The 16,880-nt window shown below is 49.2% G+C and overlaps 1 protein-coding gene across 1 annotated transcript in view; it reads left to right on the top strand.

Annotated features, from left to right (window-relative positions):
• Positions 1 to 16,880, top strand: part of LOC134052724 (S-adenosyl-L-methionine-dependent tRNA 4-demethylwyosine synthase TYW1-like) — a 92,272-nt gene that overhangs the window by 2,776 nt on the left and 72,616 nt on the right. Inside the window, exons 4-8 of the mRNA XM_062507354.1 lie at positions 326 to 427; positions 1,305 to 1,499; positions 2,842 to 3,123; positions 3,990 to 4,097; positions 14,928 to 15,033. Of these exons, the coding sequence (XP_062363338.1) occupies positions 326 to 427; positions 1,305 to 1,499; positions 2,842 to 3,123; positions 3,990 to 4,097; positions 14,928 to 15,033 (793 nt within the window). The remainder of the gene's footprint in view (positions 1 to 325; positions 428 to 1,304; positions 1,500 to 2,841; positions 3,124 to 3,989; positions 4,098 to 14,927; positions 15,034 to 16,880) is intronic.

The following is a 16,880-nucleotide window of genomic DNA, read 5'->3' as shown; positions in this document are numbered from 1 at the left end:
TTAAGCAAGGCGTGCAGTAGAGATTAATTATAAAGCTAAAAGCTCACTCTTGCACTGTAGTTTTAATTTTCTAGCAAGGCTTTGTAGAGAGAAGTGCTGGTTTTGGTGCCTTCTCAAGAAGAAATGTAATTTGTGTGTGTAACTGTGAAGTGATTAGTCATTACAATGTTGTAACTCTTAGCCAGTGTGCTCCATTTTTAATGTGAGGAATTGCAGTGCTGGTGTCCAGGCCTCCTGTGTCATTTTTCTTCCTGTCCTGGGAGAAGTCTTGTGGCTGAGCACCGCAGGGCTTGAAGTAGTTGATAACTTATGTTTCTTTGTTCAGAGATTTGCCAAAGCTCTGGCTGAAGCTGTTATTTCCCTTAATTTGCCTGTGGAAGTCATTAACATGGGAGATTATGATCCAGAAGATGGTTTAGTGGAGGAGGTGGGTATGGCATAAACACCAGTAGTAAGTGCAAGTTTTTCCTGGGATTGTCAAGGCTGTTTCCCTCTTGCATTTCTCTTCTGTTCTGGAAATCCCCAAAGCTTTGTATTGCATTGCTTCCCTATCTATGCAAATGTAGCCCATCAGCCCTCAGCAGAAAATACCTAAATTTTGAGAATTTCAAAGCACCAGTTGGACGTTTTGGTGTGACAGTGACTCTGTATAAGCCAGTTCTGTAACTCAGGGGTGAGCTGGGTGAGAGTGCCTGTTCCAGGCTTGCTGTACAGCAGGGCAAGGTTCAGAACCAGAACAGGAAGGTGGTGATGCCTCTGCAGCCTTTAGAGGCTTTTAAGAATCTCCTTGTGAGGTGTATTTATGTGGAGTAATTGTTGATGGGTTTTTCTTCTGTGAATATTGATAGTTGCTACTTCAGAGTTTTAATTAATCCTAACACAAAGTATTGGTAGGAACTGCGTGCTGGGAATTCCATAGGGTTTCAGTATGAATTGCCAACATTTGATACTAACACACCTGTAAATGTGAGGTTGAGGAGTTTGAAATATTTATCCATGGAGCACTTCCCTGCTAAAGGAGCTGGGTCAGGAAGCTGCTGATGGGGCTGGATGTCCAGTTTTGCTCTGTCGTTGTGTCCCTGTTCAGCTTGACTTCTCTCTGCTAATTTGAGGTGCTGTGCAGATTGTTCAGTACCCTTGGGATTGTCACCTGCATCATCCCACCCCAAAAGACACCCAAAAGGTTTCTTTTGATTTCTCCCAGCTGCCTGGGTGTTGTAACTCTTTGCTTTAAAAGAAAGTTCAGGAAAATGCAGTGACTTTTTTTTTTTTTTTTTTCTATTCTGCCCTGTTTTTGTGACCAGACAAGCAGCAGGAACATCTGCGTGTTCCTGGTGGCCACCTACACTGATGGGCAGCCCCCGGAGAGCGCAGCCTGGTTCTGCAAGTGGCTGGAAGAGGCAGCCAGTGATTTCCGTATTGGGAAAAGCTTCCTGCAGGGCCTGAGATATGCTGTGTTTGGGCTGGGGAACTCGGCCTATGTGGATCACTACAACACAGTGAGTGTCCCCGAGCTCCTTGCTTGATTTCTGCTCCTTGAGAGACTCAGCTGCATGAAGTGCATCAAATCTGAATGAGGCTGGTGGTCTGTGTGACAATTGCAGCTGTTGTGCTGACTGCACGAGGCAGTCAGAATGGGCAGAATCTCAGAGCTGTTGAGCTTGGAAAAAACCTCCAAGATCACTGAACCCACCCTGTGCCTGATCCCCACCTTGTCCCCAGCCCAGAGCGCTGAGTGCCATGTCCAGGCCTTCCCTGGGCACTTCCAAGGATGGGCACTCCAAACCTCCCTGGGCTGCCCCTTCCAGTGCCTGACCACCCTTTCCATGGGGGAATTCCTCCTGGTGTCCACTCTGAGCCTCCCCTGCCCAGTCTGAGGCCGTTCCCTCTCCTCCTGTCCCTGTTCCCTGGAGCAGAGCCTGACCCCCCCCCATCTGTCCCCTCCTGTCAGGGAGTTGTGCAGAGCCACAAGGTCCCCCCTGAGCCTCCTTTTCTCCAGGCTGAGCCCCTTCCCCAGCTCCCTCAGCTGCTCCTGGGGCTCCAGCCCCTTCCCAGCTCTGTTCCCTTCCTTGGATACACTCCAGCCTCTCAGGGTCTGTCTTGTCCTGAGGGACACAAAATTGTCCCCAGGATTGGAGGTACCTCAGCAGTGCCACTGCAGAAGGACAGTCGCTGCCCTGGTCCTACTGCCACCATCATTGCTGGTACAAGCCAGTTTCATTGGCCTTCTTGACCACCTGGGCAGTTCAGCTTTGAAGCAATAGGATTTCGAATGGGAAATGAGTCCTATAGGCACTGAGAAGTGTGGTAACACATTTAATAAATCCTTACTGAGTGAATTTCCCAGCTTTGAAAGCTTTCTGCAATCACCTGAGGGTGCAGCACTGTAAACTCTTCCTCTTGGTGCCTTTTAAACTTGGCTCCTTTTTATGATGTGGGTTTTAGCTTTATTCCTGATATGAACTGTGGCAGTATCTCAGCCTGGTCATTGGTCTCATCTCATACAGAAAAAAGGCATCACTTGTCCCAGGTTGTGTTTAGAGCTGAGTTCATGTGTCACACACGACCATTCTGACCAACAAGCACCACACAGAGCATTCTGTTCCCAGAGCCCATCCCTTTACCCCAGGGATGGCAGAGGTATTTTCCAGTGGAGACTGAGGGAGTGTGGTGTTGTTTAGGCTGCCCTGTGTCTGTGCTGGGCCAGCACCTGAGAGGGACTCCCCAGGTCCCTGTCATGCAGCTCATTGGCTCTTCCCAGGGTGGATCCTTGCTTTTCTGGTTGGCTGCTTGCACTTGGCCCTTGTTTAATTTCCTTTCCAACCCTTCGTCCTGCCCCAGGTTGGAAGGAGGGTGGACAGGTGGCTGTGGATGCTCAGCGCCAGCAGGATCATGACTCGGGATGAAGGGGACTGCAATGTGGCCCAGAGCAAGCATGGCAGCATCGAGGCTGACTTTGAGGCCTGGAAAACCAAATTCCTCACTCGGCTCCAGGCACTCTGCAAAGGGGAAAAGAAGTCCTGCAGTGGGAAGTGCAAGAAAGGAAAGTGCAAATCTTCAGGGAAGCAGAGCAAGGAAAGCTCGGACCATGAACCTAGGATGTCAGAACATGACAATACTGAGGTACAGCCAAAATCCTTGAGGCCTTATTTTATTTGGAGCACTGTTTGACTTCTCCCCTTCCTTCTGCAGTCCAGAGGGCTGCTGTGGGAGCCTGATGTTTATTCTAGAGCAGGGGGAGAAGAGAGCTGAGATCTCATGGCAATAACAAATAGAATGAACCATCTGAAAGAAGGACCAAAGATTTAGTGATGGACCCAGGCTCAATGGCATTTGTGTGACGAGGGAGTCTTGCTCCTGGCTGGGGACAGATGCTCCAGAGACCCAGGCTGGGCTCTCAGCATAGCCTTTGCCTTGTCTCAAGGCCAAAGGGACAGTTCAGTTCCATGTGAACCATTAACCTGCTTCCACTTCAACCTGATGAAGCTCAGCTGCTCTGCCTGCATCCAGGGGTTTTTCAGAGGCAGTTGGGGTGTGTTACCTGAGCAAGCCCTGGATGTCCTTTGTGTGTGTCTGCCTGTAATAATTTCTCTCTTCTGGAGTGTTGATTGATTGCAGATTTTGACTAAGAAATCCACTCTATTGCTCTCCAGTGCAAGACCCAAGCTGCTATGGCACATTAATCCTCTCAAGCCTTTTACTGTGGGTTGGAAATTATTGCTGGGTTAAATTTTATAGCAAAGTAAGTGGTTCTTCTGTCTGCTTTTGGGAGTACTGGATGCTGCAGGGCAGCAGGACTAAGTCTTGCTGTCAGCAAGGCACTTGGGTTTAAAGGGGTTCAGGGTTCCATATCCATCCTACAGGTTTTTGGTAGGCTATTGCTTGTTTTCAGTACTCTTTACTGATGAGGTGAGCTCATTTCACTGGTTAGCTTAGTCTTGCATTTAACAGTGAGATTCGTTATTTTTTTTCTCTGCTCTCTTCTACAGGCAGAGGAATTGTTTGAAACCAGTAGTGAGGAGGAAGCTGGAGGCACAGATTCTGTCATCGACGTTGAAGATCTTGGCAATGTCATGGGCCACATGAAGAAAGCAAAGGTACTGCTGTTACAGGGAGTATGGAATGGTCAGGTCTTGGTCACTGAGCAGCTGGATTGATTAAAATGTGTCTGGCTGGACTTGAATCTGTAGGGTTTGGTTAGAGGGAGAGTAAAATATGATCCACAGAAGAACCTATCCCCAAAAAGAACATCTTTGGAGGTGTGTTGGGTGTAGTCACAGACTGATTCTGCCTTCCTCACCAAGCAAATGCTGCAGTGGTAATCTGTGACTTGCAGTCTGAGGGAAGATTTATTTGTGGAGCTAACACTAGATCTGGCTGCAAATCTCTGTACTGAGATTCCCAGTCCAGTGACCGAACACAGGTCCTGCTCCTGTACTGCCTGTGGGTTGTCACTGAAATGTAGGTGCGTGAGGACAAAGGCAGAGCTGTAGGTGCAGCAGGAATTGCCAGAGCACCTTGCCTTGCTCACTGCTGCCCTAGGGTGAGGTCTGTGCTTCAGGCACTGGGCCTGTTACACTGCCCCAGTTCCTGCTCCATCCCAGGCTCTTGCTGGCTCTGTTCAGGGTGTCCCTTTCCTGTGCTCAGTCTGAGCTGGGATGTGTCATGCCTCACTCACACAAAGGGCTAGGGACAGGGAGCAGCTGCAGAGCCTTGCTGTGCTCCCCACTCTCTGCTGGCTGAGCAGTTGTTGCTCAGGATGGGTGGGGGTGACCTGTGATGTGCTCTGAGCCAATCTGCTGACCCCCTTTACTCTCAGTGACCTTTGCATGGTGCTCTCATTGCTTGTGCACCCATGAGCTGCTGTCCATGCCGTTCCCACCAAACTGACCTCTCTGTAATTGCACCTTCCTTACCTTGGAAGGTACTGTAGGGCTTCTCACAGCTCTTCCCCAAAATGGAGCCCTGGCACAGGGTGCCCAGAGCAGCTGTGGCTGCCCCTGGATCCCTGGCAGTGTCCAAGACCAGGCTGGATGGGGCTTGGAGCAGCCCGGGACAGTGGAAGGTGTCCCTGCCTGTGGAAGGGATGTGGAATGAGATGATCTCTCATGTTCCTGCCAATCCAAACTGCTCTGTGAGTATGAAAATACAACAATGTCCGTGGCTGGTCTGAGCTGAGGTGGCACTGCTGGGCCACCTGAAGCCAGGCTGTGGCTCGCAGGAGAATGTGTGCTTGGAGGGCAGGAGCTTACAAGGGTAGCAGGGGGATCTCTGTTTCTTCCCCTTAGGGAGGGGAAGGAGGTAAATCAAATGCTGCCGTTTGTAACCAGTTCTGTGAGGAGAGGCGCCCCAGTGATGGCGCAAGGCCGGCTGCTGTGGGAGGGCTGTGTCCCGGAGCCGGGATCGGCCTGTGCACTGCAGCTCCTGAGGGAAGGCTTGTGGCTTGCCTTTGGAAGGAGAAAGGACCGCAGTTCCTCATGGAGTACATTGTTGCTGTCTCCTCTCTCCTACGCTCACCACTAGAGGTCAGCGGCCAAAAGGGAACGGCGGGTGCTGCAGCAGCTCCTGGGCGGTGCTTCAGCCCTGCCGGGGCAGTGGTGACAGCCAGAGGTTATGTGAGGAATTGGGCATTGAGCTTTCCCTGACTGAAGGAATATAGCAATATCCTCATCGGCAGCAGTGTAATCCAGCAAAACCACATATCATGGCCAGTTTACAAATAAAAAGCGAGCACAGCAATAAAGTACTTCCTGCTGTTCACTGGAAGAAGTCATTGCTGAAGTCAGTGTGGTATGGGTTTGTACACAGGCAGGGAAAGTTCACTGCTGTCTGTGCCTTGGCAGATCCTGAGGCAGGATCCCAACTGCTTTCTCCTCAGCCTTCCTGGTGCTCTGCTGGAGTAGGGAGAGGCCTGGGTTGGATGTGCTTGTGTTCTGCAGTAACTGTGACTCTGTGCAGATCAGATTGCTGTGGCCGTGACCCAAGTGCCATCCTTATCAGAGGGGCAGCTGCTGTCTGAGCACAGACATTCACCTGGAGCTGGAACCTGCAGGTGTTGATCCTTTGAACCTTTTCCCTGGAGGAGCTGACAGAGCTGTTCTGCTGTGAGAGTTGAGCACTGCCCTCCTGCAGAGGATTAAATCCTGAGGGGGGCAAGTGTTGGTGTGGGCCTGAGAGCTCACTCTGAGTATGCATAAGGGCACCTCTGTTGAAGTCCCATCCCCTTTCTAGGCTCTGAGTCTGCACTGAGAGGTTTCCTGTACCAGGTGAGTTGTTCTGCCTTTGGCCACTTTAGCCATTTTCCCTCTCATGGAATGCTGAACTGTGTAAAATGAATGTGAGACTTGTTTTACCCTGAGCTAACCTCTTGTCCTGTGGGACTCATTGCCCACACAGCCAAGTACTCTGGGCTTTGGGATCTGAACTAGTCACACGCAGGTGAGCAAGTTGGAGAGAAACTTGGGTGTCTTTGGGGTTGTATCACAGACAGTTCTTCCTGCTCAGAGTTCCTTGGCTCTGGAATGTCCCTGACCCTCTCTAGCAGGAGCTCTAGGGGTATCAGTGTTGGGTATTCACCCCTCTGCCTATGGGATGTGGAACAGCAGGTTCTGCCTTGTGCATTGTAGTTGATTTGAAATGCTTTGGGTCCAGCTTTCATCTCTTCTACATGGATTGGCTCTTGTGAGACTCACTAACAGGTAAGGCTGCTGCAGGCACAGATAGAATTCCTTATTGTTGTGCCTTTCCTGGGATGGCACAGTGAGGCTGTGGAGATAATGGGCTCTAATAAATGCTTGCTCACATCTCTACAGGTCATCTTAATTTAATTTCCTATTTGTCTTCTGTTGTTTGCCTTGATGGAAATCAAGGCTGAGATTCATCTTACAGCTTTCCCCCCCCATATTCTGCAGGTTTGTAAGATATTTTCAAAAGGCTTGAAGCAGGTACTGGTATCCTGCAGCCACTTGAACCAGATGGATTCAGGAGTTCCAGGGGAATGCCAGAACTTCTCTGCCAGGTTGAATTATAGCTACTACAGATCGAGTTAGAGAAGGGATGGATTTTTAAAGAGCTGCTGAGTATGAAGTTACACAGTTCATGGTGATGGTGCCTTCTACACCCTGAGTCTGAGCCCAAACTGACAGAAGGTTGGGTACATATTGGTAATATATTCATGTGTATTATCTTAGCTGATCCAACAGCAAATTCCACATGAGTTGACCAAATCTCATAATATGTGGTGATGGTTTTTAATGCATTTAAGAATGAGGTGGACTTTGAAGTTTTTCAGTTGCAGTGCACTTTGCCTGTCCTCCAGAGTTCCCCCCCGATGTGGATTTGTAAGGGAAGGTGTTTGTGGCCTGCAAGGTGCCATTGATCACTGGGACACCCATTCTTAATATGAATTATCTCCCCCAGCTGGGACATCAGATGAAAGGACAGATCTGTCTACACTCATTCCCAAGGAATGGAATGACTTTATTAACCTTCACATTTTTAAACTTCAGGCATGAGTAATAGCAATAATAATAATATCTTGATTCCTTGTTTGATGGGTTTGGAAGCAATCAAATGAGCATATTTTGTTGATGCAATTTTGAGATTAATGCTCATGTTTTCTACAACAAGCAGTGTAATGATGCTGACAAGCTCATTTGCAATGTAAAGAGAGGGGAAACACACTGGGAGTTTCCAGGAACCAAGCCCTGCCCCAGAGAGTTCAGTTTGTATCCCTCTGTATCCCTGGCCCCTTTGGCACTGTTCCCTGAATAGTCACCCTTGTTTAGCCGTTGTAAATCCTACCCCTTCCAGTGTTTCCTGGGAGCCCTTGTAGCCTGGGACTGCTGTGGAAGCTCAAACCTTGCAGGGCCCTGGGTGAAGGAGCTCTTAAGGAAGCTGGGTTTGGTTGGAGTGGGGCAGTGGGCAATGAGGTATTTAAGGCCTAAGGTTTACAGACCAAGGGTATTGTGCCACTTTGTGCTACAGCTAGGAACTTTCTAAAGGGGGAAAAGAATAGTCAGTGATATGTTAACCAAATGGAACACAATTTGGGTATGAAGCTCCAGAAGCTTCAGCTTTTAATGGGTGAAGGATCCCTTCATGAAAAATATGCCCTTATCTGCAGCAGCTGCTCTGGGCCAGATTCTGACCTCTGCTACTCTGGCTCAGAATTTAATATGAGCCTACATTTTAAAATGAGCTTTAAGAAATTTAATTTAACTTCTTGGGGACTACTTCTGTCATTAACTGCAGGATTTGCCATAGGGACACTTCACCCTTTTACTTTCCTGAGTTCAAAACTTTTTTCTCTTACCCCTGGCTAATGGAAAGGATCACAATTACTAAACAAAATTACAAGAGATCTTGAGGCTTTTTCTGAGTAACGCTTGTGAGTGATAAAAGGGGAGAAAAAAAACCAAAATAACTTTAACGTAACCTGTGTCTGGTTGTGTAGTCTCTAACATGTAGTGTGGCAGTGGCTTCCTTGGTAAAGGCATTTGAGAGCTCTGGGTGTTTATTTGCAGCCTTTTCCTGGCCATGTCCTTTGGTGGAGATAGTCAGGACTGACCCTGCAGTAGCCCTGCCCTCCTGCTCACCATTTCTCACCAACTCTGTGCTCCATTTCTCCAGTGTTTTTCTTTTTGCTGTGCATTTTAGAAGTTTCCTGCCTGTCTAATGACAGATTTGAGAAGACTTCCCCAAATTCTACAAATCAATGCAGCAGAGCCCCTCTGCTCTGGAGCCAGGCTGGGAGAGCTGGGGGTGCTCACCTGGAAAGGAGAAGGTTCCAGGGAGAGCTCAGAGCCCCCTACAAGGGCATAAAGGGGCTCTAGGAGAGCTGGAGAGGGACTGGGGGCAAGAGATGGAAGAATAGGACACAGGGAGTGGCTTCCCACTGCCAGAGGGCAGGGATGGATGGGATATTGGGAAGGAATTCCTGGCTGTTGAGGGTGGGCAGGCCCCAGCACAGGGTGCCCAGAGAAGCTGTGGCTGCCCCTGGATCCCTGGAAGTGTCCCAGACCAGGCTGGACAGGGCTTGGAGTAGCCTGGGACAGTGGAAGGTGTCCCTGCCCATGGCAGGGGGTGGGACTGGATGGGCTTTAAGGTCCCTTCTAACCCAAACTATTCCAGTATTCTGTGGTTTTTTTGACCACCTGAAAAATTGCCATTGAAATGAAGTGTTCCTGTAGTCCTGAACTGCATGGAAAAGAAAGAAATGGAGTGGAGAATTCTTTACAGAGCCATGTAAAAATGAATCTGCAAAAGATGACAGGAGTGTGGAAGGATGTGTGCTGCCCCCTCTGTGTGTGAGAGAGCAGAAGAGACTGAATGGAAAATTGTAGTGGTTTGAGTTTGGGCATTTGGGACACTTGTTAAACTGTGTTAACTGGGATTTTTGTGGCACAGAAGAAAGAAATAAAATGTGGAAATATGCCTCAGTTTTCAAGGATAAGCAGTCCCTTTTGGGTGGACACAGACACATTGTTAGTTTTGACTGCTTTGGTGCCTTTGAAAATCAGTCTTCTTCCTGGCTTGTCAAGGAGGTCTCCCAGATCAAACAAACTCTGGCAGGGCCTCTCAGCAGTGTGTGAGTTGGAGCTGTGCTTCAGCAGCACCTTGTAAAAGCTGCCACACAGCAGAGCAGTGCTGCTGGAGCTCAGTGCAGCGCTCTGAACCCCTCTGCAGATATGTTGAAAGTTGTGACCTAGGAGATTTCTTGTCCTTGAAGACTTGGGCTGATGTTGAACCTACAAGAAAATGACGTTGGTGGGATAATTTTTGCCTCTGCATTTCATGGAAGGTGCTCAGTGCCCTTTCAGGCTGATACACTTGGATGGCAGCATAAGCTCTTGTCACTGATTGTCTGCAGGAATTTGGGATTTAGAATACTGCTGTAAATGTCCAGAAATATCAGAACTGACTTTTCAAACAAAAGGAAATGGAAAATTCCCTCAGTGAGGAGAGAATTGCAGGTCTGTTTTCCTTTGTTGAGCTGGGAGCTGCTGCCTCAGGATAACACCAGGGATATTCTGTTATCCAACAGCATAGGGAGGGAGATGGGGATACCACCTCCATTTTTAAAATTCACAGGGGTTTCTACTTAAGGAAAGCAAAGTCCTGTTTCTGAATTTGGATTTTTTTGGTATCAGTCAAAACTTCTCAGGGCCTTTCCCCATTTGGAAGGCAGCCTACAAGGAGGATGGAGTGCCAGGACACAGGGAATGGCTTCCCACTGCCAGAGGGCAGGGTTGATGGGATATTGGGAAGGAATTGTTCCCTGGGAGGGTGGGCAGGCCCTGGCACAGGGTGCCCAGAGCAGCTCTGGCTCTCCCTGGATCCCTGGCAGTGCCCAAGGCCAGGCTGGACAGGGCTTGGAGCAGCCTGGGACAGTGGAAGGTGTCCCTGCACGTGGCAGGGGGTAGAACAAGGTGAGCTTTAGAGTCCTTCCCAATCCATTCCACAATTCTGTGACTTTAGGGCTGCTTTTTGAGAGCACTTGCCCCAGTTTTCCCTTCTGCCCCAGGCTGATGTTTCAGTCATGGCCAGGTGCTGCATTGCCCTGTTCCCATCTCAGCTCCTTGTGCTGCTCTCAGCTCTTTGTGCTTCACTGGGCAATGCTGGGGTGGGTGTGTAGCCTGTGATTATGTAGACTCTGGCAGCTGTTTTTAATAAGATTTTCTGTCTGTTGGGCTGTTTGCTGATTCACAGCTCACTCACTCTAAGTTCTCAGTTCTCTCTGCTGCTGGAGCTCCAGGCTGTCTCTGCTGGGGACTGACAGCAGTGAGGGACAGGGTGCTGTGGGATTGACAGGCCATTCATCCCTGGGCTCAGAAAACTGCAGCTCTGTCTCTGCCTTCACAGCTGAATTGTGACAGCCACAGCTGTGTTCCTGCAGGAACACAGTGCACAGTTCCACAGTGCACCCTCTGCTCCTGTGCTTGTGTTTGGGGGTGTCTTTGTGGAGTGGGCTCCCTGTCTCCTTTCCCCCCTGTGTTTCAGCCTTCCAGGAAGGTTGTTTTGTAAGGAAAGGAGAGCCATTCCTGTGAGCAGCCTGGTGTCCCATCAGCTCCCCAAATCTCCACGTGGTTCCTGTCAGTGGTGCCCCTGCCAGATGCTGAGCAAGGGGAGGACCTGCCAGCATTGCTGGCTGTCCTGCTGCCCCTGGGGCATTGCTTCCAGAGCTCTGCTCTGAGAACTTTAAATCTCATTCATATAATTCATGAACTTCAGTAGTTCATTCCCCTGCTCCTGGGGAAGTGCTGCTAATCTTTCGTGCTGCCAGGCAGCTTTTCCTGACAGCCTGGCCAGCGTTCCCTCAGTGCTGTTCTGTTAGTGCTGGCTCCAGCCCTGGTATGTTCCTGTTTGCTTAATGCTTTTGCTTTTCATTTGGGAAAAGATCCTGGAGCTTGTAGATGGACGAGGCTGTAGATAATGGCAAGGCCAGGGGTTCCCTTTGTCTGACCAGTTAAGCAGGAAAGTTGAGTCATAACTGGGTGTAAATTTTTTTCTGAGACTAAAAGCTTTTGGGAGAGCTTTTTTTCCCCTGCCTAGCACATCAGTAAATAGAACCACAAGGCTAAAAGCACTGAATTAAGTTAATTTAGGGAATCCTAGAATGGCTTGGGTTTGAAGGGACCTTAAAGCTCATCTTGTTTCATGGACAGGGATATCTTCTGCTATGCCAGGCTGCTCCAAGCCCTGTCCAACCTGGCCTTGGACACTTCCAGGGATCCAGGGGCAGCCACAGCTTCTCTGGGCACCCTGTGCTGGGGCCTGCCCACCCTCACAGGATAGAATTCCTCCTTAATATCTAACTCTAATTTCCCCTCTGTCAGATGGAGATTGTTATTGCTTGTTGTGGTACTCCAGTTCCTGATGCAAGGTGCCTCTCTGGCTTCCCTGTGTCACCTCCAGACCTTGGTAGATGCTGGGAGGTCTCCACACAGTCTCCTCTTCCCCAGGCCGCACAGCCTTTGTGTGCAGTTTTGGTGCCTTTTTTATTTTTCTCCCCCTTGCACAATCAGTTTGAAGAATGTTTGAAGGATAAAGTGGGAAACACATGGAGTTGTCAGGCAGCTGGACATCCTGGAGAGAGCACTTCAGAGAGGAGGACAAGTGGTGGTAGCACATCCTGGTGGGCACCTTTGGGGGTGGCTGGGGCTGAGTTTGAAAGGCAGATTTGGAGGAAGCCCTTTGAAACACTGGCACTGGGATTTATCCTGGGCAGGGAATGCTGAGGCTCTCACTTGTGTCAGGGGCTCTTGGTCCATGGAAGTTGTGTTTTCCTTGCCTTGGGAATGTGCTGCTTCTGCCTGTTGTGCTGCCTCTGTGAGAGGGAAAGGGAAGGCATTCTCTTCTGCAGAGCAGGGGACCATACCTGAGGTTCATCTGTCTTTGTTTAGAACCAAACTCCTCCAGCCTGCAGCAGAGCTGTGCTGAGCCTTCCAAGGAATTGGGGTGTATCCAGAGGTTTTCCTCATCTCTGGGCTCACTTCTTTGTGAGCTGCACCACCAGTTTTTGTCAGTGAAGTATTTCAAGGGCCTGAAAAGCTGGCTCTTGTCACTGCTTGCTTGATTTGTTATGGAAAGACAGTGATTTGCCTTGGATTTACTGCAGGGCTTTCTACTAAATCACCACAACTGGAGAAGTTTGGTCTGTGCAAAATTAACTTTCTTCTCTCCTCTCCAGCCCTGAATAACAGATCTGGAAAGTTTATTAAGCAAATAAGTAGAAATCCCTGTGCAGTGAATTCCATTTCCCACCAGGAGTATGTGCAGCCAGTCCCCTGCCAAAGTGAACAGGTCAGGTATTACAGGGCAGGGAAAAACAAAGCATGGTTTTATTTACAGGTTCTCACATCAGGATATGGGCAGGGAGAATTGTGATCCCCTCTGTGGAGGGAAAATGGTCATTGAACTGTATTTCTGCCCTGCCAGGAAGGAATTAGATGTTGTTCTATTGAATTGCTTTCCTCAGGTGCTGCCATGATGGGGAGGTAGAAATGCAAATGTTTTCCATACAGAAGGACTTCGTCTGTGTTTGGAGGCTCTCTTGGATGGGGTCTCTCATTTGTAATTAAATCAATGGCTGCATTTTTAATTTTAGGATGTGTTCTGTAGTGGAGATTTAGTTCTTCTGGGAGGATTGACCTGGCCTGAGATGGTAGAGCTAAGGCCAGGAGGTGTCGATGTTTAAATCCTGGACTTCAAGAGGCTCCCAGATCACAGGATCAGGGAGTGATTTGGGTGGGAAGGGACCCACCAGGGACTAAAACTCCTCTGGTTCCACTCCCCTGCCATGGGCAGGGCCGCCTTCCTTTAGCCTAAGCCTCAGTCTGTGCTAAGGTAGGGCCTTGCCTGGGGCCTGGGATAAGTGATGGTTTGTGGCAGGACAAGGTCTTTATTTAACACTTGGAAGACAAAATTTCTGTCTATTGTCTCCTTTCTTCCTTATGCATGAAGCTTTCCCAGCAATATTAATATTTTACTGTTGAAGAGTCTTGCTGATAAATTAAGATCAAGGCTTAAGAAATGAGCTTTAAAACCCACTAAATGACAATTAATTATTAGATGTCGGCTTCTGGGGGAGTTTTGGTGTTTTACAGAAACCAGTGAAGTCCTGCCTAAAGGCTCAGGAAGCTGAGTGGAAAGAAGCAGAAGGTGGATACAATTTTCTCCTTCAGGAAGGACCATGTTGTGGTACTGGTTGTTGAAAAATACATTTCTGAGCAACATCCATGAAACTGTGAGCACAGTTTTATCCAAAACAAGTAGGGAAGGTAATAGTCTCTGTCCCTAAATGCTTTACTCTCCTGTTTCCTTCTAAGTGTTAATTAGGAGCTCTGTTTTATCCTTGAACCTCTCTGTGTGTGGGTTTTAATATTTTATTTTTTTTTTGGAGGCACCTTTTATTTTCTGAGCTGTTGCTCGGGTACAGAACCAGTCTGTTTATGTGCAGGAGCAGTTAGACTCCTCTCCCTGTTTGTGAGGAGCAGTTTGGTGAGTCAGGAGCACTGGTTTCCTTAGTGATGCTGGCAGTTGGTGGAGAGACTCAAACTGGAAGCATTTCCATTAACTTTTCCATGGCTTTGGCACAAAAGAGGCTTGGATGTGAAATAGCCTTAGTGTTGTCAAGACAAAATGTCCTCTGCTGGTTTTTGTTTTTTGTTTATCCATAACTCCTTCAATAAAAGCCCTAAAGGACTGACAGATTACAAGTTGCATGAAATATCTAAGCAATTATTTCCACTTCGATGCTTCTTTGTGCAGACACGAAACAATAAATACACATAAAGTCTCAGCTGTGACACACAGCAGGGGAGTCACCACTTGTTATGTGCGAGGGTTTGCTTCTCCTGCCTGTGACTTTATCCCAATATCTGAAACTCCTGCCCAGGGCTCACCTGTGTGTGGAAGCAGCTGGAAGCCAGACTTCTATGGGCTGCTGCTGGAGGGAGCTGTGGGGCAGGAGGAGCAGCCTATTCCTGCAGGCCTTTGCTGTGGCTGAATTTTGGTGGTGCAGGTGGCTGCTGCTTCAGGGCTCCTCTGGTCTCTGAACTCCTGGTGGTTCTGCCTGAAGTGGCTCTCCAGGCACACACTGGTTTGGTTATTGCGCACTTATGAAACATTTTGGTCTTAAAACCTGGAGTCACTCTTGGATGAGATTTCGCACTCTGGTTGTTAAAATGTCCTTGGGCATTTTACTGTGTGTCAGTGGGACAAATCTGGTGTGCTGGGTGGTGTTCCTTTTCCAGTTTACTGTCCTAAATTACTGATGGGAGGAGGGCTGAGATGCATTACAGGGAGGCAGGAATTGCTGTGTGGCACTTGGTTCAGTTTGGTCCAGCAGGTGTGTGGCTGTGCCCCAGTGTTGGCGGTGATGCCTGCCTCTAACTGGCTGTAATTAATTCCCTGTCTTCCAACAGAGAGAGCAGGAGCTGCAGGAGAGAGCTGCTGGAGCTGGGAGGAAGGAGGAGGCTGAGAGGAGAGAGATGATCACCCCAGCCCTGAGGGAGGCACTCACAAAACAAGGTGAGACTCTGCCCAGAGCAGCTGGGGCACAGCTCAGAGTCTTGGTGCTGGCTTTGAACAGAGCAGTGGTAAAGGGGCTGTGCTGGGCCCTCAAGGCAGGACATACAGAATGGCTAGGGCTGGAGGGGCCTCTGGAGATCACCCAGTCCAACAGCACCGAGGCAGGGTCCCCAGAGCAGGTGGCACAGGAATGTGTCCAAGGGGGTTTGGGATGTGGCCTTAGAGGGAGACTGGGCCTGCCCTAGGCAGCTGTTCCAGAGCTCTGCCACTCTGAGGGAAGAAGTTCTTCCTCATGTGGAAGTGGAATTTGTTGTGGTTTAGTTCATGGCCGTTCCTTCTCATCCTGTAACTGAACAGAGCCTGGCACCATCCTCTGATACCACCTGTGGATATTTTATGGATTGATGGGATCTCACTCAGCCTTCTCTTCTCAGAGTGACCAGGCCCAGCTCCCACAGCCTGACCAGGGAGATGCTTCAGACCCCAAATCATCCTTGTGGCCTCCACTGGACCCTCTCCAGTAGGTTCTGGTCTTTCTTGAGCTGTCGAGCCCAGAAGTGGGCACAGCACTGCAGAGGTGCCTCATCTGGGCTGAGCAGAGGGGCAGGATCACTCCCTGACTTGCTGGGAATGCTCTTCCCAATGCCCCCAGGATCCCAGTGGCCCTTCTGGCCCCCAGTACACTGCTGGCTCCTCATGCTGTGCCTGGAGCTCCCAGGGTTTGATATACCTGCTGGGGCAGCTTGAGAGAGGTGCCAAGGTCCCACTCTCTGCAGCTCCCACACTGTAGGTTTGTCAGAGAATGTTTAAAGATCAGCTTTGCATGTGTTTTACATCTTAGTCCTTTGCTTTTATCTCAAACTCTGATTTGTTGCTGAAACACTGTTTCCAGAAAAGGAAGTAGTTCAAACTAATTTTAACCATCCACTAGATGTTTAGATCAGCAGCTCTCCAATGAGAGCAGCTGGAGTATTTTTTTTAAAAACAGAGGACCAGCGTGAGGAGAGGCAGACTGAGCCCTGCAGTTCAGGAGCCTCAGCTGGGAGTGGCAGAGCCAGGAGGAGGCCGATGGGAGCTTCCTTTTGCTGCTCACATGGAGACTAAATGGCATTTAGTCTGATTTCTTTCCTCTCTTGGAGTGGAGTGTGCTTGGTTTGCTGCTAAATCAGTGTTAGAATGGCATTGTTAAGGTTGGGAAAGGTCTTTAAAATCATCAGGTTCAACCACCAGCACAACACCATCCCCATGTTCAGTAGTTAAAACCATGACCTCAAGTGCCACATCCTCACGTTTATTCAGCACTTCCAGGGATGGGGATTCCCCCACTGCCCTGGGCTGCTCTGCTGAAGCTCCTGAGAATGTCCCTGTGTCACTGAGAGCTGAGCTCTGGAGTCTGGCACATCCTGGGTGAGTCCAGCTGTGCACCCTAGTTCTGCTGCTCCCAGGCCTTGTCTGCTCTTTGGCCTGAGCTTTGCAGTGCCTGGAGTGGCTGCCAGCTTTGGTCATTGGGTTTGCATCAGCCTTGGCACAGCTGGGAAGCAAAGAGCCATTCTTTTAAGTGTGCGGTCAGAGGACTGACCCAAAGGCTCAGCAAGGAGTGGCAGAGACTTTGCCTTCTCCTCATGGCCCTCAGGGAGCTGCTGCTGGCTGGGACCAGTGCAGGCCTTGGACCAGTCCAACTTTTCACCCTCAGTCCTGAAGGCTGTGGTGTAGTGGCAGCTACTTTGGATTTGTTTGTCATGTATTTGACTGCATTTTATTTATATTTTACTTTGTTTTGTGTTTAAGGTGGCAGCCTTTTGTTTTTATTTATTCTTTTTATTAGTTACTACTGTAGAAAGCAGGAG

The sequence above is a fragment of the Cinclus cinclus genome, chromosome 22 (assembly GCF_963662255.1).
Source record: "Cinclus cinclus chromosome 22, bCinCin1.1, whole genome shotgun sequence".
NCBI classification, from domain to species: domain Eukaryota; kingdom Metazoa; phylum Chordata; class Aves; order Passeriformes; family Cinclidae; genus Cinclus; species Cinclus cinclus.
The sequence above is the reverse complement of the archived record's forward strand: the minus strand, read 5'-3'. Positions and strand labels throughout refer to the sequence as shown.